Genomic DNA, 20558 nt, shown 5'->3' on the forward strand with positions numbered 1-20558 from the left:
AACACACAATTTACAATAATGATACGACAGGTATGTGAAAAACAGCTCATTATGATATAACAAACAGTAAGTTTTTGTTTTAAACTATATTACAACTCCTAGCCAGCCATGCTATTTAGAAATGGACAACGTTAAAAGATATTAAGATTTACCTCCGACGTTTCGAGGACAGCGTTGTCCCCGTGGTCTCGGAGATCTTAAAACTTAGATACGCGATTAAGTCCCGTTATACAATTTAATAATGTGTAAAAATCGTGAAAGTTTAAATCAGTGTAACGTTAAAAGAGTTCACCATTCCGTAGATCACGTTGTCTTTATTTCTATTAGACGCGTCTAACCTCTACTGAGCCTTTAGAATAATTCACATTTCTGACTCTGAACCAAACAAACCACGTTCGTTTCGTGCAAAACTTCCGTAATGTTGCCATGAAACATCAAAGGACACAAAACACACTAAATAAGACATTTGTTCTGAAATATTTACAATGTCAATCGTCCATACCAAATCAAAGCATAAAAGTTCGATAGAAAAGTTTTGGGGCTAAGACAACTGCAATCTGCTCTTACTCTTATCATTAAATTCCTCTTCACACTCACTATCTCTTAATACTTAGACATTACCACACCATATCACATCACTCACTGTATCTATAGTGCGTCAAGCAAATCTTGTCAGTAGCAATGTACTGCAAATTAAAGTAGGGTAACAGCATGTAACACTCAAAGAGCAGAATTGCGCTAAGAAAAGCAGCAATGTACATCGAACCAAAACGTGTTTATTTTCCGCCCTTCATACGTCAGTTCGAGTGAATTATCATAACCTCAAATTTTAGTAATGTTTACCGTCAAAGAGCATGATTGTACATTGTAGGCACCTTAGCTTTGCTTGAGGTCATGCATAATCTTAGTATTTAATGGTGACAGCAGAAATTTCTCTTGAAATAGAAACGATTCAGAATGTAAACAATAAGATGATGGCTTGTCATTCACGATCCACATTCCACAGATAACACACAGATGACACGCGATTTTGGAATTATTCGAACACAGTGTTGCTAACCCGCGATTTTTCAAATTTGCCGCCGTTTACTACTGACAAGATTTGGTTGATCCAGTATATAACTAGTTTATCCCTCTTATCAGTCAGATTCCTCCACGTCTTGCTGCATAGTTGTTCTCGTGAACAGTTCTAACGTCAGAGCGCTAAGGAACATGGGTATGGACCTGTGATGGTGTAGATGCAACTCCACCAGGTCTTCTAATGTCGCGGAATAGTCTGTGTGCACCATCTCGATTCCGTCGTCGCATAGGGTGAATGTTAGATATTCTTCTGCAGATTCTGCGTACATGTTAGATATTCTGAAACAACCAGAAACATGATTCAAATGATGTCTGGCATAAGTTTGAAAACGGAGAGGCATATTACAATAGGTCACGAGTATCAATAATGGTATCGAATGCATAAGAGCCCTCCAGTATCTTTGTCATTCTATAAACTTCTCACTAACTCACTTCTCACTTATAAACTTCTCACTAACTCACTTCTCACTTATAAACTATAAACTTCTTCTTCTAGCGGTCTCGCCGAGTCTCATCCATTTTACTGCACAAATATTTGTAAATTCTACCTGATTTTTTATTGTACTTGCAATTGGTTGTCTTTTTTTGTGTTGGTAAATAAATATCTTTTTATTTATTTATTTAAACTTTTGGTGTGAAAATCTGATAATTATCTTTCATTTAATGTAATGACGCTCGACACTATTTAGTTTTTCGTTGTGCCTTGAATAGATAATTATATATCTTATACATCTTAGATCTGTAAACGTAAATAACAGTGGTAAAATTGGTAAAAAGGGTTTATAAATGACATAATTTCACTTACCTATAATTCTTATGTCCAGTTCTGTCGACCTTGTAGCCTAGCAACATGTAACACACGTCCCTGTACTCTTGCGCCGATGACATGAACTCTTCTTTCATTCTAAAACATACATGATCACTACAATTAATACTTGGTTCACACTCGTGCAGAAATAATAAAAAACCGGCCAAGTGCGAGTCGGACTTGCGCACGGAGGGTTCCGCACCATCAACAAAAAATAGAGCAAAACAAGCAAAAAAAACAAGCAAAAAAACGGTCACCCATCCAAGTACTGACCCCGCCCGACGTTGCCTAACTTCGGTCAAAAATCACGTTTGTTGTATGGGAGCCCTACTTAAATCTTTATTTTATTCTGTTTTTAGTATTTGTTGTTATAGCGGCAACAGAAATACATCATCTGTGAAAATTTCAACTGTCTAGCTATCACGGTTCGTGAGATACAGCCTGGTGACAGACGGACGGACGGACGGACGGACAGCGGAGTCTTAGTAATAGGGTCCCGTTTTTACCTTTTGGGTACGGAACCCTAAAAAGGCTCTTTTGTTCCCGAAAGATAAGATAATTACTATGCCATTCAATACATTTAACGCAAAATGTATTCAACAGGCATTATAATTGTTAACTTTCAAGTTTTCTGGCACTGTTCATTAATACACCGTTTAAGTATGTTTGATTTATATAGATAATTCATAATTCTTATGTATTTTCATATTTTAATGTTCAGGTTTATATAATCCAATTAAGGAAACTGTAAGTCTACTACATTACTAAATGCTATTGTATCCAATGTAGCAATACGAGACTGTTTGTTTCTAAATAAATAAAATTAAAATTAAATTAAAAATTATGGTATATAACCTCCTAAGGCCCAGCCATACAAACGAAACATCCAAAATTTGCCACTGAAATTTGAATCTAAATTGTAGGAAATAGAGTTGATATGAAAGCGTTGTTTGAAAATTGAACGAAACAAAGCAAAAGCGACTCTGTTCCCATCGAACATGGTTTAAATTACATCGAACTGAATAGGTACTATAGGTAGGACCTTGGGCCTTAGGAGGATAAAATGCAACTACAAGCAAGGATACAAAGGATTATAAAGTAGTTTCTAAGTAAGTAACTAACATTGTATTTTAGTAGGTAGCGGGAAATTCTGCAATTAATAATAACTGTACATTCCGTAGCTGTAAGTATCTGTAAAAGCGCAGTATTTTGTCAATATAAAATTACCCGCTAAGAACCAAACGATGTAAAATCTTTGGAGTCAACTTCTACAGTCGTGGAACTTAGATAAAATGTATAATTTGTTAAAACACGTAAACACTGCACGCACTGCAGTAGTTTTCATGCTCATGGGTTCGAATAGTTCTAGATTTAATTTTATTGAAGGAGATATGCAAAATCAAACACCATTATTCTCAATAATATCTGCTGTCAATCACAGGAAAACTACTGTGGCGCATAATCTAAAATAAATAAAGTATCATTCTATAGAACTTGCTAACTATGTATTAAACAAACCGCCATATTGAAACTGTCAAAAAATATGAATTTACTAGTGACTTTTGTTTTCATAGTTAGCAAGTTCCATAGAATGACAGTTTAGTTAGAGGGTCAAGCTAAAGAAAGTAAACATGAACTTGATATAGAATAGACAACAATTCTACGTTTGTATATGCAAGTACCGTTAGGGTCCGCCGTCTCAGGCAGATCGACATCGCTCCTGCCGATAACGGTAAAAAATGTATTTAAATGCGCCTTTTGTATCATACTAGCTATTTTACATAGTTAATAAATACTTCCCCCTCCGGGAAATAGGCGTGATTATTTGGATGTATGTATGTAATACACAGTATTTAGCTTTAAAATTACAAGTATTCATAATATTAATTCTCTTTATGTGTCGATTTCTAACTTCTAGCTAATATTTTGTCTGCGACAATGAAAACAGAATAATTACTAATTACAGTATCGTTACTCTATTTGTTTAATAATTATGTACACACAGTGAAAAACTTCTAATAAAACCTGATAACTTTATATCAGGGGTCAACAATTAGTTTCTTCAGGGGTCCGGTTTCTTAAATAATATGACCATCGCGGTCCGTTTCTAATTGAGTTTGTTAAATAAGTGAATAAAATAATATAGTTCAGCGGTCCGGATCCGCCATTTAATGACCCCTGGGCTATAAACCCCGAAAATCGAACTTCGCAAATTGCGGACATTTTTCTGTCACTCTTATTACGCCTTCATTGGCGTAAAAGAGAAAGATCTCCGCAATTTGCGAATTTCGGTTTTCGCGGTAGGGTTACCAGAAGGGTTTCTGATTTATATCGATTAAAAAGACGCGAAATAATTAGAGTAAAACATACCTTTGTAGTTTAATTTGGCTGTTTTCGAGTTGCTGCCTCAACTGCGCCAGTTCCTCGGGGTTCCCGCGAGACCCGCCTTCTCGTAGAGCAGCCTTTAACTTCTTTATCTAAACCAAAGACGATTCACGAGTTAGTAATGCAAATGATAAGACACTTTCTCTGGAGATAAGTTGGAATCAGTCTATTCTATATCACTCTAACGTTTAATTTATGACGTAAAATCGAGGATTTTTAACAAGAACAAGCTGAAATCTGGCTTTATCACGCGTCATTGCATACTGGTTATTACTACCGAAAAATATGTTAAAAAATGGACTAGCTAAAAGTTAACAACACATTATATAAAAACGTAATGTAAAATATTAGGTACCGCTTCACTAATAAACAGTCATTTGATCAAATCGTACCTCTTCATTGGCTGCCTCTAAGTCACCCTGAACTTGTTTATGCGCTATGGCGGCTGGATTATCTGCTAAATGTATCACCTGAAACAATATACATGTGATTTTTACTTATATTACATATCTTAGTATACGTTATTTAACACAGAATATCGCTCACGTCGGCTCCATTCCACTCTGTATCTGTAGGAGGGTATGTTACCTTAGTGGAGGGCACGTTGAGCCTCTCGAGCTGCGCCTGCAGATTGTCGCGCTGCGCGCGCAGCTTCCCCGTGTCGCGCCGCGCCGACTCCGCCTCGTCGCGCCACTTGCTCACTTCGGCTCCATTCCATTCTGTATCTGTAGGAGGGTATGTTACCTTAGTGGAGGGCACGTTGAGCCTCTCGAGCTGCGCCTGCAGGTTGTCGCGCTGCGCGCGCAGCTTGCCCGTGTCGCGCCGCGCCGACTCCGCCTCGTCGCGCCACTTGCTCACTTCGGCTCCATTCCACTCTGTATCTGTAGGAGGGTATGTTACCTTAGTGGAGGGCACGTTGAGCCTCTCGAGCTGCGCCTGCAGGTTGTCGCGCTGCGCGCGCAGCTTGCCCGTGTCGCGCCGCGCCGACTCCGCCTCGTCGCGCCACTTGCTCACTTCGGCTCCATTCCACTCTGTATCTGTAGGAGGGTATGTTACCTTAGTGGAGGGCACGTTGAGCCTCTCGAGCTGAGCCTGCAGGTTGTCGCGCTGCGCGCGCAGCTTGCCCGTGTCGCGCCGCGCCGACTCCGCCTCGTCGCGCCACTTGCTCACTTCGGCTCGGAGGCCTTCCACCACTGTAGCACAATGGGACACGTTTAGACCCGGGAATATATAATATGACATGAAAAGTGAAAAGCAGGAAGTATCATGCGTTGGAAAATTATATCGTGAATGTGACAGAGGCACTAACGAAATTTAAAAGAGAGGCGAATAGGGACCGATTGAACGAGTTGGGTAATCGTTACAAGCCCAACGTATAGTGCGACATGAAATAGTAGTAAATTAAATTAATTGTAACTAATAAATTCCATACAAAATTTTTGCCATGTTTAAGCGTTTTACTTCAAAAATGTGACAGGAAGAAAGTGGTTCATGTCGCACTATATACCTACACCAAATCGTCAGACTGTCTTGTATATGACACCGTAAGATTGTGAACCCGTTAGTTTATAATCTAACGTAGGTTAGGTTAGGTTAGATTATAATCTCCCTACCGTTAGTTTATAATGTAACTAGCGAGATTATAATATGACGAGTGTTTACAATTTTACGGTGACATATATATGTATATTTTTCACAACTGTCATGTCACTGTACTCAAGTTATGTAAAAAAACACTAGTATTGTCACATCAAGTATCAGCTACATAAGATGGAGCTGGTCAAGCAAATCGTGTCAGTAAAAAAAGGCGCGAAATTAAAATTTTCTATTGGACCATATTCCTTCGCGCCTACCGTTTTCAAATTTGCCGCCTTTTTCTACTGACAATATCTGCTTGACCAAGTATACAGGGTGTAATCTGAAACGTGATACAAGATAATCAAACCTGAATCTTTTCATGATTTTGAACAACTTTTACTATGGGGTCAATTTTGTAATATTAAAAAAAATTGAGCTGTTCCATAGAAATAGTCAAGGAGAGGTAGACAAAAATGTATGGCAAGATTTTTTTTTATTGTTAATTTACAAAGTTGACCCCATAGTAAAAGTTGTTCAAAATCATGAAAAGATTCAGGTTTGATTATCTTGTATCACGTTTTAGATTACACCCTGTATGTTATGCCAGGCCTTGGTGGAATGTCCCTCACCCGTGGCGTGCGAGCTCTGGTCGTGCATGTTGAGCAGGTCGCGGTAGCCCTGCAGCGCGCGCTCGAGCTGCTCCACGCGCGCGGACAGCAGCGCCGCGCTGCCCGAGCCCGCCTCGCCCGTCAGCGTCACCGTCAGCTCCTTCTCATAGCAGTCGAGCTGTTGTCTACAGAACATGTCCCTCACCCGTGGCGTGCGAGCTCTGGTCGTGCATGTTGAGCAGGTCGCGGTAGCCCTGCAGCGCGCGCTCGAGCTGCTCCACGCGCGCGGACAGCAGCGCCGCGCTGCCCGAGCCCGCCTCGCCCGTCAGCGTCACCGTCAGCTCCTTCTCATAGCAGTCGAGCTGTTGTCTACAGAACATGTCCCTCACCCGTGGCGTGCGAGCTCTGGTCGTGCATGTTGAGCAGGTCGCGGTAGCCCTGCAGCGCGCGCTCGAGCTGCTCCACGCGCGCGGACAGCAGCGCCGCGCTGCCCGAGCCCGCCTCGCCCGTCAGCGTCACCGTCAGCTCCTTCTCATAGCAGTCGAGCTGTTGTCTACAGAACATGTCCCTCACCCGTGGCGTGCGAGCTCTGGTCGTGCATGTTGAGCAGGTCGCGGTAGCCCTGCAGCGCGCGCTCGAGCTGCTCCACGCGCGCGGACAGCAGCGCCGCGCTGCCCGAGCCCGCCTCGCCCGTCAGCGTCACCGTCAGCTCCTTCTCATAGCAGTCGAGCTGTTGTCTACAGAACATGTCCCTCACCCGTGGCGTGCGAGCTCTGGTCGTGCATGTTGAGCAGGTCGCGGTAGCCCTGCAGCGCGCGCTCGAGCTGCTCCACGCGCGCGGACAGCAGCGCCGCGCTGCCCGAGCCCGCCTCGCCCGTCAGCGTCACCGTCAGCTCCTTCTCATAGCAGTCGAGCTGTTGTCTACAGAACATGTCCCTCACCCGTGGCGTGCGAGCTCTGGTCGTGCATGTTGAGCAGGTCGCGGTAGCCCTGCAGCGCGCGCTCGAGCTGCTCCACGCGCGCGGACAGCAGCGCCGCGCTGCCCGAGCCCGCCTCGCCCGTCAGCGTCACCGTCAGCTCCTTCTCATAGCAGTCGAGCTGTTGTCTACAGAACATGTCCCTCACCCGTGGCGTGCGAGCTCTGGTCGTGCATGTTGAGCAGGTCGCGGTAGCCCTGCAGCGCGCGCTCGAGCTGCTCCACGCGCGCGGACAGCAGCGCCGCGCTGCCCGAGCCCGCCTCGCCCGTCAGCGTCACCGTCAGCTCCTTCTCATAGCAGTCGAGCTGTTGTCTACAGAACATGTCCCTCACCCGTGGCGTGCGAGCTCTGGTCGTGCATGTTGAGCAGGTCGCGGTAGCCCTGCAGCGCGCGCTCGAGCTGCTCCACGCGCGCGGACAGCAGCGCCGCGCTGCCCGAGCCCGCCTCGCCCGTCAGCGTCACCGTCAGCTCCTTCTCATAGCAGTCGAGCTGTTGTCTACAGAACATGTCCCTCACCCGTGGCGTGCGAGCTCTGGTCGTGCATGTTGAGCAGGTCGCGGTAGCCCTGCAGCGCGCGCTCGAGCTGCTCCACGCGCGCGGACAGCAGCGCCGCGCTGCCCGAGCCCGCCTCGCCCGTCAGTGTCACCGTCAGCTCCTTCTCATAGCAGTCGAGCTGTTGTCTGCAGAACAACAACAAACGTGAACATCCGTAACTGGGCTTTCTCTAAAATAAATACAGTAAAACCCGCTTAATACGATCACGTTTAATACGATTTCCCGCATAATACACCATTTTACGCTGGTCCCTGCACTTTAGGCCTGTTTTCATACATTTTTTCACGGTTAATACGACTCGCGCCCCGCTTAATACGCCATCTGCACGTTTGTATTTTCGGCATAACCGTCGTATTGTTATGCAATACGCCGTTAGCCAACATTTTTTGATGTGTTTATTACCTACCTGAGGTTTTTTGTTTCGTTTAATATCTTTTGTCGGGTCCTTATGGGCGTAAGAATGCGATGCCATCTGCTTGACCGTTATGGAGCACAGAGTGCAAGCTATCGCTCCCAGATTTATTTGCAGTCAGTTACTCCACGACTTTCTAGTTGAGCCTATCGTTAGTATTCCTAGATTATTTAACCGCGTGTGAACTTATACCTTCCTACACTTGGATTTCAATCGCTCATTATCACCGTTATTATAGTTTATTTTGTTCACGTTTAATACGATTTCCCGTTTAAGACGCTTTTTTGCTAGGTCCCATCAGAATCGTCTTAATCGTCGTCGTCGTTCTACTGTATCAAAAACCCGATTCTTTCAAATCTGGACATTCTTGGGCTCATTCTACTCAGAATCGGCAGCACTCTCCATCCTACCATTAAAAAAAGATGTCCCAAAATGTCCATTCCATTACGTCACCTTTTTAGTATGAGAAAAATTTTCACTTGTATGTAACGTGACGTAGTGGGATGTACAATTTTCATACAAAATTTTGGGACAATTTTTTTATCATCAGGATTGAATATGCTAGTGATTCTGAGTTGAAAGAACCCAAAAACACCAGGATCTGGGAGAATCTGGTTTTCAATATTTATTTTAGAAAACGCCTAACTGTACCCTTTTCAAGCAAATAAATGATTTATGATTTAACAATCACTTCAGGATCTTAGAACGCTGATGTAACGCACGTCTTTCGTTGAATGCTCGTAAAACGGTGTTCGCGACGGGGACATTGCGAAAAAGGGACCTAACTGTTTGTTCGTAGTGCACGCGCGCATTAGGGGTCATTTAGACGGTGCGAGAACTCGCATACGAGTTACATTACATTGCGTCATTTGATCGGTCGGCTGAATTAATGTAACCTCAATGGTCCGCAATGTAATTAAAATCATATAAGAGTTCGCGCGCCGTCTTAATGAGCCCTTAGCGAACCAAGTGTTCGCCACATGTGTCTCAGCAGACGTATTATGGAATGGATGGCTTTATCTACGTGATAAAGTAAGTGTCACTTTTTAATACCACGCGATTGAAAGAGACGGATACTGTCATTAAAACACGCTACCACGTAGACAAATTATACGACCATCATATCATTCATATCCGTACCGATCTGGCAAATGCGGAACATCTGGTGATTAAGTAAAAATGAATTAAAAAAAAATCTTAACTTTGAAGTGGTAAGTAGGTGTAATTACTAATAGGCTACATTCCTACTAGTCAAATCAGCTTCTTTTTTAGAACTGTCAAAACGATTTGCTAATATGGAATTTATATGAAAACGAATGTAGTGACGTCACGGTAAACTCGCCTACTTTTTATATTTCAATCCGATTTATTAAATACAAATTGTGTTTAAATATAGCTGCTATGTTTTTCTAATAATTATCTGGTGTTTTATTTCGTGCACGGTTTGAAATAATTTATTTTAAGTACAGGAAACATCCCTATTACCTGTAACTGTCTCTTTCCCTAGTGACAAGTAGCAGCCGCTTCTGAAGTCTGTGGATGAGGCTTTCTTGCGTCTTACGGACGTTCATTAGATCGTTCAGCTTCGTCGTCGCCTTGTCTCTCTCGTACTTCAGAGTTGCTACATCCTGTTGTATGATAAAATACTGATAATAAGTATCAATGGTTGACAAAATAGGCATTATACTATACCACGTGAAAAAAAATATATCTCAATTTATTATGGAATTACAAAAAAAAGAAAATCGACACCCCTAGTGGTATTTTTAATGACCATTTATTTTTATTTTTCCTCGAGTAGTCATGAGCAGGTCCATCTTCTGGTGCCAGCTTATCGTTGAATTTTGGGATACGTTGTATACGTTAAATTTAACATAAGGAAAAATGCGAATATATTTTTACTCAATTAAGAAGGAATATTATTGGAATTATAATAATACCTTTAAACGAGCAATTCTTGCATATATTTCGGGGACCTCGGAAGCGGCTCTAAAGATTTCGATGAAATTTGCGATTTGGGGGTTTTCGGAAGCGAAAAGTCGATCTAGGTCTTATGTCTGAGAAAACGCGCATTTAAGTTTTGTATGTTGTCCCATATCTCCCAGATATTTGGAATAATGAATTCAAATTTAAAATTATAAAAAGCGGCCAAGTGCGAGTTGGACTCGCCCTTGAAGGGGTCCGTATTTAGGCGATTTATGACGTATTAAAAAAAAACTACTTACTAGATCTCGTTCAAACCAATTTTCGGTGGAAGTTTACATGGTAATGTACATCATATATTTTTTTTAGTTTTATTATTCTCTTATTTTAGAAGTTACAGGGGGGGGACACACATTTTACCACTTTGGAAGTGTCTCTCGCGCAAACTATTCAGTTTAGAAAAAAATGATATTAGAAACCTCAATATCATTTTTGAAGACCTATCCATAGATACCCCACACGTATGGGTTTGATGAAAAAAAATTTTTGAGTTTCAGTTCTAAGTATGGGGAACCCCCAAAACTTTATTGTTTTTTTTTCTATTTTTGTGTGAAAATCTTAATGCGGTTCACAGAATACATCTACTTACCAAGTTTCAACAGTATAGTTATTATAGTTTCGGAGAAAAGTGGCTGTGACATACGGACGGACAGACAGACAGACGGACATGACGAATATAGATTCTTATAGAAGGGTTCCGTTTTTTGCCATTTGGCTACGGAACCCTAAAAAGTAAATAGTCTGTATCTCATACCTCAGTGACCTGCGCCAGCTGCGACTGCGCCTGCGACTGGCCAGCCACGGCGGACAGCTGGCCGGACAGCGCCGCGTCCAGCGCCGTACGCAGCGCGCGCGCCGTGTCCGCGCCGTGAGCGCGGCCAGCGGCGCGCCACTCCGCGAGGCACGCTTCTACTGACGCTAGCTTCACCTGCCATCAACAATAGGGATGATGACACATGTTGAATTTTATAACAAAATCTAGTAAAATAGATAGCAAACGAGCAGCGCGCGCGCCGTGTCCGCGCCGTGAGCGCGCCCCGCGGCGCGCCACTCCGCGAGGCACGCTTCTACTGACGCTAGCTTCACCTGCCATCAACAATAGGGATGATGACTGATGTTGAATTTTATAACAAAATCTAGTAAAATAGATAGCAAACGAGCAGAGCGCGCGCCGTGTCCGCGCCGTGAGCGCGGCCAGCGGCGCGCCACTCCGCGAGGGACGCTTCTACTGACGCTAGCTTCACCTGCCATCAACAATAGGGATGATGACACATGTTGAATTTTATAACAAAATCTAGTAAAATAGATAGCAAACGAGCAGCGCGCGCGCCGTGTCCGCGCCGTGAGCGCGCCCCGCGGCGCGCCACTCCGCGAGGCACGCTTCTACTGACGCTAGCTTCACCTGCCATCAACAATAGGGATGATGACTGATGTTGAATTTTATAACAAAATCTAGTAAAATAGATAGCAAACGAGCAGAGCGCGCGCCGTGTCCGCGCCGTGAGCGCGGCCAGCGGCGCGCCACTCCGCGAGGGACGCTTCTACTGACGCTAGCTTCACCTGCCATCAACAATAGGGATGATGACACATGTTGAATTTTATAACAAAATCTAGTAAAATAGATAGCAAACGAGCAATTTATCACAATAATGTGGATATTAAAATAAAATACTGAAAAATTACAAAATAGAATCACAGAGCCAATTATAGTGAGAACCTATAATTGGCTCTGTGATTCTATTGTAATTTCTGGATATATGTAGCGCTGTTGGTTTTCCATGTACTAAAATAAAATAAAATAAAATAAAATTACAGGACCTGAAAGTTTCAAAATTTAAGTTTTTTTTTAACTTCCAAAAACGATAAAAGTAAGGGTACCATTCGATTCCTTACATTTCATACAAAAACATATTGTATAGCAACTATATACATAAACGCAATATTTCACCGACAAAAACGCAATTTTCTTGTTTTGTCCATACTAAAAGAAGGGCGATGACGTCACGGCCTCTGGCCGTTTTGTATAGGGCGTTTCGCGAGTGAAGTGCGACTGTCGGACTTTGACTACAATTTCTGACTTTTGTGTTACTTTAATGCAATGGGTCCCATATAGACATTTGATCCTAAAAACAAACCCGATCGATTGATACCATAAAAAAATATTAGTCATGTAGCCTATTATAGTGTTTTAGAAAGCTTGCTGAGTGGCCTAAGTGGGTATGAAATTGAAAAGCTTCACTTCTTCTTCTACCTGGTGTTATTGAAAAGCTTCACTATTGTTTACAATACTTTATTATTCTTTATTATGATTCTTTGTAATATTGTGTACTTTTGCTTCAAGTCAACTAAAATTATAGTTTTTCTACTATAAAACCTAAATAATTAAACAAAATTAGGTAAGTATCTCTGTAGATAAAAGATAGTACACACTTTTTATTTATTAAATAGTAGCGGGTTGATGTATTTTCCTCTTGAAAGCATTTCAATAGAAGTCATTATAGTTCAGTCGGGAACCCAAAGTGAAAATTATGCTACATATTACAATTTGGTATACTAAGTCTTAATACAACCATTAAATTGAAATTGAATCTCTTTATTTCAGCTCTGTCGAAAAATAAACGACGATCGAGGTAAAATCGACGAGTAGAAAAATATGTACAAATGTAGTTGACAAAACTGACAAAATATATAAATATAACTAACCATTCTATGTTGTTGTTGACACCGGGAGCCCTTAAGACTAACGGTGATTAGTTTAGCTCTGAATGAACATTATTCATACTAATTAGTGGTAAGCGCCGTGGGCCACACATATGGTAGATATTATGGTAATTAGTGTAATAAGTATAACTTGTAGTGGCTGTTTGTTTACCTAAATAAATGAAAAAAAAAAAAAAAAAACCAAGGTTATTCAAACAAGACAAACCTTAGCCTCATGTAGCTCCTGCTGAGCTGGCTGCAGAGCCTCGACTCTGCTGGTCAGCTGGTGCACCTGCTCTTCAAGCAGCATTTTGTTACCAATGGTATCCCGTAGGGAGCGTTCCGCCGCGCGCAGACGTACAACTTCTTTTTCTAATTCAGCCATGTTGCTTAGCCGTTTTTGCGCCGTCTGAAAAGTAGCTAAGGTTAGAAATAGCCAATCGAATTTTTATTCTAGAGGAGACATACTAGACAGACTGTTAGAATGAGATGACTGTAACTGTGTCATTCAAGACTAACGCATCTTTCCTTTTTCAATATTTGCAGATCTAAATATACATGCGTAAAATTACGTGCAAAAAAATTAGACAGCAAAATGCCTACAGAAGCCAAAGAAAGACCTAATTTGCGGAGCCATAAAAGCATTTATAGAGTGATGTTATCGGAAGTTACTTTACATGTGTTTTAAGATAATTAATAATTATAAATGAAATACTATTTCAAACTAAATAATTATATATGAAATTTTGTAGCTAGGTGTACAAGATCCTACAAATATTAAAGTAAAAAATTACTGTAAAAATACCTTAGCCTGTTGTTGCCAATCCTTATAAGAGTCCTTCTCATACTGCAATTCTTTCAGCTTGCTATTAGCCTGTTGCAGCTCAAATGTCTGCTTGTCCAACTGGGTCCGGAGATTGGTGCACTGCTCTGCCCGGCTGGTCTGTTTGGCTAGTTCTTTCTTTAACATTTCTACTTCAGCCTGGGCACCTTCTAAGGCCTAAAATAGTATAATGTAGTTAATCTTCTTCCTCGCGTCATCCCGGCATTTTTGCCACAACTCATGGGAGGAGCCTGGGGTCAGCTCGGCAACTAATCCCTTGGCATAGGCACTAGTTTTTACAAAAGTGGCCATCTGACCTTCCCACTCCAACCCAGAGCGTAAACTAAACCTATTGGGATTAGTCTGGTTTCCTCACAATGTTTTCCTTCACCAAAAAGCGACTGGTAAAATATCAAATGATATTTCGTACATATGTTCCGAAAAACTCATTTGTAATGGCCGGGGTTTGAGCCCGCTTTAAAATTGCACGCTCTTACCACTAGGCCACCAGCACTTTTTTTAGTACAATGTAGTTAATGATCAGTTCATTTCTTGAATAATTTATTTCAAAGTAAGTGCTTGGTAGTAGAAAAAGTATTGTATGCATCGTTATTTAACTGAGTCAAAAAATACTCGTGGCGTCTTTATTAAGCCACGCTAAGTCTTTATTTACTCACGCCACTCGCCTTTTTTGACCTCTCTTAAACAATGGTTGCATAAAATACTATAAAATTGAAAACAATTATTTAACAGCAAAATTACAGAAAGTAAGGAGTGTAGCGCATTTACAAATAACACCATTAGTTTTACCTGCAGCAGTTCGTCCATGTCTTTCTTCATTTCCGAGACCTGGTCCTTGTTGCTCACATTGGCCTCCAGCAGCTTGTCTTTCAGCTCCGCTATGTACCTCTGCAACTCCCCTTTCTCTAATTCCCATTTTGCTTTGCTCTCTTTGTGTTCTTTCACTGTCTGGAAGTGAACAAACCAAAATATGTTTTAGCTATAACACCCGACCTACTAAAACATAGACATCCAATCAGTTTTTTTTTAAAGTATTTGGGTTTTGGGTTTATAGTCAAAAAGTGAGGTCTTATAGTATGTATGTAGTGTGTAGATATATTATATATGACACTGTAAGATTGTGAACCCATTAGTTTATAATCTAACATAGGTTAGGTTAGTTTATAATCTCCCTGCTGTCAGTTTATAATTTAACTACTGAGATTATAAACTGACGAGTGTTTACAATTTTATGGTGACATATATAGTTTGTCTACTTGTTTGCTGAATAAATTGCATATTAATTCAACTTAGTTATTTTATTATTCATGAAACCTTAATAAGAGACGGTATTTACCTTTTACTTTATTAATACCCAGTTTTCCATAATTTTATTTTATACAGTTATTTTGTAAGTTAATAAAAAATACTCACTTCGCACAACTCATCTTTTAACTCCTGCTCCCGTCTTCTGATAGTGTTTAGACGTTCCTCCATGTCCGACAATGCCCGATCATCTCTTTTATGCTGTTCCATCAGAGACGCCTTCTCCTCTTCAAATAGGATCTGCATCTCTTTCCGGATTGTATGCTGGTGGTTAACCCTGGCTTCCAGCTTTGTTATCTGTAAATTTGTGGGACTAAGTATACGTACACCTGCCATTATAGACAAATGCTACAAAAGCATATGTGACTCTAAGAAGTTACAAAATAAATGTCAACATGTATTATAACCAATTTAAATAAGCACCTGAGCCTTGGCTGCTATCAAGTCTATCTTCATTCTCTTAGCTTCCCATGGTGACGGAGGAATTGAAGTAGAGCTGTCGGTACGCTGACGCTTATCAGGTGTTGCTTCTGCAACGCTCATACTGGACTTCCTTTTACCCATCGACAAGAGGTTAGACAAGCCTGTAAACAAAACAGAATTTAACTAAAGCCCTTACAAATAAACGAATCTATCCATTTAACTAACAATACCTTCTTTAATAGATTGATTACTATCCGTGAAATTCATTTTTGTAGACGCCGACAACTTCTCTTTTGGCGGATCGGTGTTTATCACACGCCTGAAAGGCTTCAACACATCTTGGTAAAGAGACATATCGCCTTCTTTGGCCATTGTAGCTAATTATGTGATAATCCTAACGAAGGGAATTTGTTAGAACATCATTAAGATTATTAAGCACAAAATAAAATCACGATACGCTACTCCGCGCCTAGGCAATATCTTTTTTTTTCCTGAACGCACAGCTACGAAATACAACAGGTAAATGAGTGAATGATTGAATGAAATGCTAGTGCTGAATATTTTTCGGGTTTCGATATTCGTTTCGCCGTTCATAATCGATTAGTCGACGAATATGAAATCACATTAAAATTAGCATTTTCAACGGTGACTTAAACAATCGCTATATGTTATTTTGACATTTGATGATTTGTTTCCTTTTGACTTTTGACATACATATACATACCAAAACATTGGATTGGGTTGGAAGTGTTTTTTTTTATAATCAAATAGGGCATAGATTTCAAGTTTTTCATATAAATATTCTTTTAAGGCAATACAATTTTATTAATACCATGATTAAAAACACCTGCTAAAGATGGATATTCAAGAGGACTACTTTTGCAGCTACGAAGATTTCGAGGTTACCTTCTGTTTACTGCACTTTTTGTTTTTAATTCTCTACAATCCTTAAGATTTCCGTGAAAACCTAATTAATATTTTAAAAATCAGGTTCACAGATTGATGATTGACGATGAGCCTCGAACGCGTGCCTATCAGAAAGCCATATTGGACAATAAAGCCTATTTTAAAGACAAAGTTGTTATGGATGTGGGCTGCGGTACGGGAATTCTTTCAGTATTTTGTGCCCAAGCCGGCGCGAAAAAGGTATACGCTGTTGAAGCAAGCAGTCTCGCTAATGTAGCTAAAGACATTGTTAAGGAGAATAAGTTTGAGGAAGTTATTGAGGTAATTAAGTTTTCATAATTGTGCAACATGTTCCCCAGCGGTTACTGCCGTAAATGCTCCCGGCGAACATGTTAAGAATGTTTTTGTCTCTAGCCTAAATATTGGTTTGCTCCCACTGATGATTACATTTTCATGTCTTAATTTTGGCAAATTTGGAAGTATCAAGTTGACTACCAACAACCTACTCAACAACCTGTTACCCAAAGTTTGTTAGCTTTGTTGAAAGTCACCTTTTTGGTTTCTTACTTTTTGTGTTAGTGTTGACAACTAAAACCCTATTTTAATGTAGTGGTGTAAGTAATGCTCCACTTCTACATTATTACTTGATCTCACTACATAGTCACTGTGTGACAAAACCCCTTTAAAAATTAAGATTAAAAAAAAACCCTATTTAACAATTCCAGGTTATACACAGTAAAGTGGAAGATGTAATTCTACCCAACAACATGAAGGTAGATGCTCTAGTATCTGAGTGGATGGGCTTCTACCTACTGCATGAGGGTATGCTGGACTCTGTGCTTTTTGCCAGACACAAGTTCTTGAAAGAGGGTGGGGAGATGTTTCCGGAGACTGCTACTATTTATGTAGCTCCATGTAGGTAAGGCATTATGGAATTCATTCATTTGTCAATTGGTAAAATTGAAAAAAAATTTTTTTTAACTTTCAACCAATCAGTTTTAGGCCCAAGATACACTTTTAAGTTTCACTTACATAAGTAGGGACACAGCTATACTACAGAATGAGGGATAATATCATTATCTCCTTCTAACAAATAGCTTTGTCCCTTCCCTACTTACGTAAGTAAAACCAGATAACCAAAATATTACAAAATCTGTAACTTTTCAAGACTCAATAAATTCACTTTCTTTTTTGTTGTGTCACTATTTACTAACGTTATGGTTCTGAGGTTTGACTACCAGCAGAAATAGTGAGAGGGGTGTTAAGTTTGTAATTTGATCCAAAAAAATATTTCAGTGTTAAATCATTGTATCAAAAATGGGACAATGTGTATGGAGTATCAATGGCAGCTTTTGGCAAGCAGCTCCGAGCAAGTAAGTGCAGCAAGCCAGAGATCCTGACCATTGGGGCTGATGAGCTGCTGGGTGAGGAGGTGGCTATGGCCTGGATCAATTTGAAAGAAGACATGCCTGAAGACTTGGACTCTTACAGTATACAGCATGTTGTAGGTATGTTAGCATAATAAAATAATGTAAATAAGCATATTTTGTACATTTGTGCTGTTTTTTGCTTTAAGCTGCACCACAATTGACACAATGTTGTGGCAACTGCATGTAGTTCCAGAATAGTTGACCCTTTAATAAAGTTGGGGAGATGCATTTACACATGTCACCTGGCCCAGGGAAACCAGGAGTGATGACAGACTAACCAGTGGTAGGGCTACCATCTAAAACCAACAACAAATGCGGACTCTGTCTTGTAGAGGAGCACAGCCGGATCACTATCAGCATTCAACGAGTTGTCTACCTTTTTCAGGCACCTTTTCTTCTATCAATGTAATTTTAATCTTTACAGCGGCTAACAAAGCAGGTTCCTACCAAGGCATCTGCGTGTGGTTTGACTGCACGTTCCCCGAGTTATCCAGCGAGGTTGGCAGGGAGGTGCTAAGCACCAGTCCCTCAAGCCCAGAGACCCATTGGAAACAGACTGTTATTGTGCTGCCTGATCAACAGGAGGTGGAGGCTGCAGAGCCTATAGCGTTTCAATTGGATATGAATAGGGACCAGTTGAATGGCAGAAGGTTAGTGAAATGATTTTAATATTGTGCTGATGGTGTACTGATAATCATAGAAATAACACGCGCAAATTGGACAGCTGAATTATACTGGGTTCTTTTTGAGCAGTTAGCCATATCTTATACCTTTAAACAAGCTATTCTTGCATATTTATTTATTTATATATTTCGGGGATCTCGGAAACGGCTCTAACGATTTCGATGAAATTTGGTATATGGGGGTTTTTGGGGGCGAAAAATCGATCTAGCTAGGTCTTATTTCTGGGAAAACGCTAATTTTTGAGATTTTATATGTTTTCCGAGCCTCCCAGGTCTTGGTAATATAAATTGTGAAATCTCCCCAAAAAAAAACCTTAGTGAACCTTAGATTATAGTTACCACAAAACATAACGCCGTCCGTCATCGCGTCATCTACTTCAGCTGTCAACTTTTCAGCTATAATTGCACTAGTTTAAACTTGGAAGTATTCCTCGCCCTATGGTCAAAACAAACCCAGTTAATATTCATTCATTCACATTATTTCAGATATAATCTCCAGCTAACAATGCAAGACCCCAATGAGGTAGAACATCCCCTGCCATGCTCGTGTGACATGACCAAATGCATCCTAATAAAGACATTCATGAAACAATCGGAACAACACGCTGCAGAAGCTAAGGCGTCTGATGGTTTAGTTGAAGAGGATATTGATGACGATATGGAGGCTCGATAGCTGAAATAAAAAGGTTATGTAATAAATACTTTTTTATTTTTTTAGTAACAGTTACAACCACATTCATTTTTAACTTTATAAGCGTAGATAATCACTAAGGTTCTGAGGATCTGACGAATGCGCCAATCGCATCGCGCGCTGCATACTGCGTACAATATATTATATAACCATAGATAGGTTATACTCATACTTGAGGAGCACAAAAAATACTTCCATATTTATTTCTGTGCCTACGAAGAAATCTGTTATTTTTTATTAATTTTCTCATTCCATCCATCTTTGTCACACTAGTTGTTAAACATAAGCTCGTCTCTTTCTCTTTCGGTGTGTTTTCGGGAGCTCGTTAGCACGTGCACATTTCTCGCTTGTCCAGCACTAAAGGCAACTTGTCCAATTTGTCACAAGGTAAGCGCTTCAATTTTGGAACGCCTATAACCTATCTTGAGTTATAAATCATTGACTGCGTATTACAAAAAGCACGCAAGCAAATAGCAGCTCGCGAATGGTTCGTCAAGGGCACATTCGCCAGATCTGGGGCCCGTTTCTCAAAAGCTTGTAACTTGTAAGTGGAAGTCCCTTTCTAACAAAAGCTGTCAAAAAGTGACATCCGCTTGTATTACAAATTACAAGCTTTTGAGAAACGGGCCCCTGCACGCTCCTTTTGAACGCCAAGTTAGGTATAATAATAGGGAATTAATACATTCAATGTTTGGCAGTAATATGGCAGTGTTACTAGCAATACTAGCATCTCGTTAAAACATAGTAAGGTCAACCGAGGTAAATGCGTCACTTGAGGTAAATGCGTCTTTTAAAGATTTCTTCTATTTTAAATGGAACATTTTAGAACTATTGCAACCATCTCTGTTTGAAGTGTGGTCACTGAACTTTTAATGCAGACAGCTATAATAGTTATAATATGTTGCGTTTCGAAGATATCTTCAAATGACGCATTTACCTCGGTTGACCTTACAGGACAATCATTCCTCATATTAGTTGTCTCCACGCCATTCCTGTGCATATGCACATTGTTTTCGAGTATATGGCGAGATTGAATATGGATAAGCGTAGATTTAAAGCTTTCTGCAAATTCTGCAATACCAGATTATTGCATCCTAATTGAATTCTGGGTTATGTGTGCAGCTGCACATTATTTCAAGATTTTTCCAAAATTCGAAAGTTGAGTGTTTGTAATCATGAGTCCAACCTAT

General features: G+C 40.6%; 2 protein-coding genes and 1 long non-coding RNA gene across 3 annotated transcripts; 2 read left to right on the top strand and 1 right to left on the bottom strand.

The window, feature by feature from the left end:
• Nucleotides 1–1139: 1139 nt before the first annotated feature.
• LOC134655513 (mitotic spindle assembly checkpoint protein MAD1) lies at nucleotides 1140–16142 on the bottom strand. The gene is made up of 14 exons (XM_063510982.1): nucleotides 15889–16142; nucleotides 15659–15819; nucleotides 15344–15532; nucleotides 14720–14878; nucleotides 13892–14086; nucleotides 13313–13495; nucleotides 11141–11314; nucleotides 9889–10031; nucleotides 7953–8116; nucleotides 5330–5466; nucleotides 4666–4743; nucleotides 4259–4365; nucleotides 1886–1984; nucleotides 1140–1359 (listed from the first exon to the last, which is right to left on the bottom strand). Exons 1-14 carry the CDS (start codon nucleotides 16028–16030, stop codon nucleotides 1140–1142), a joined length of 2151 nt encoding a protein of 716 aa, XP_063367052.1. The 5' UTR covers nucleotides 16031–16142.
• On the top strand, nucleotides 6482–7751 carry LOC134655515 (uncharacterized). The gene is made up of 7 exons (XR_010097435.1): nucleotides 6482–6605; nucleotides 6638–6789; nucleotides 6822–6973; nucleotides 7006–7157; nucleotides 7190–7341; nucleotides 7374–7525; nucleotides 7558–7751. It is a non-coding gene; the product is annotated as an uncharacterized LOC134655515 (long non-coding RNA).
• Nucleotides 16143–16511: 369 nt separating the features above from the next.
• LOC134655169 (uncharacterized) lies at nucleotides 16512–19370 on the top strand. The gene is made up of 6 exons (XM_063510622.1): nucleotides 16512–16559; nucleotides 16649–16885; nucleotides 17290–17483; nucleotides 17861–18072; nucleotides 18419–18644; nucleotides 19164–19370. The coding sequence occupies exons 1-6, from the start codon at nucleotides 16515–16517 to the stop codon at nucleotides 19348–19350; spliced, it is 1101 nt and encodes a 366-aa protein (XP_063366692.1). The 5' UTR covers nucleotides 16512–16514; the 3' UTR covers nucleotides 19351–19370.
• Nucleotides 19371–20558: the final 1188 nt, after the last annotated feature.

This window comes from Cydia amplana, chromosome 16 (genome assembly GCF_948474715.1).
Source record: "Cydia amplana chromosome 16, ilCydAmpl1.1, whole genome shotgun sequence".
Classification (NCBI taxonomy): Eukaryota; Metazoa; Arthropoda; class Insecta; order Lepidoptera; family Tortricidae; genus Cydia; species Cydia amplana.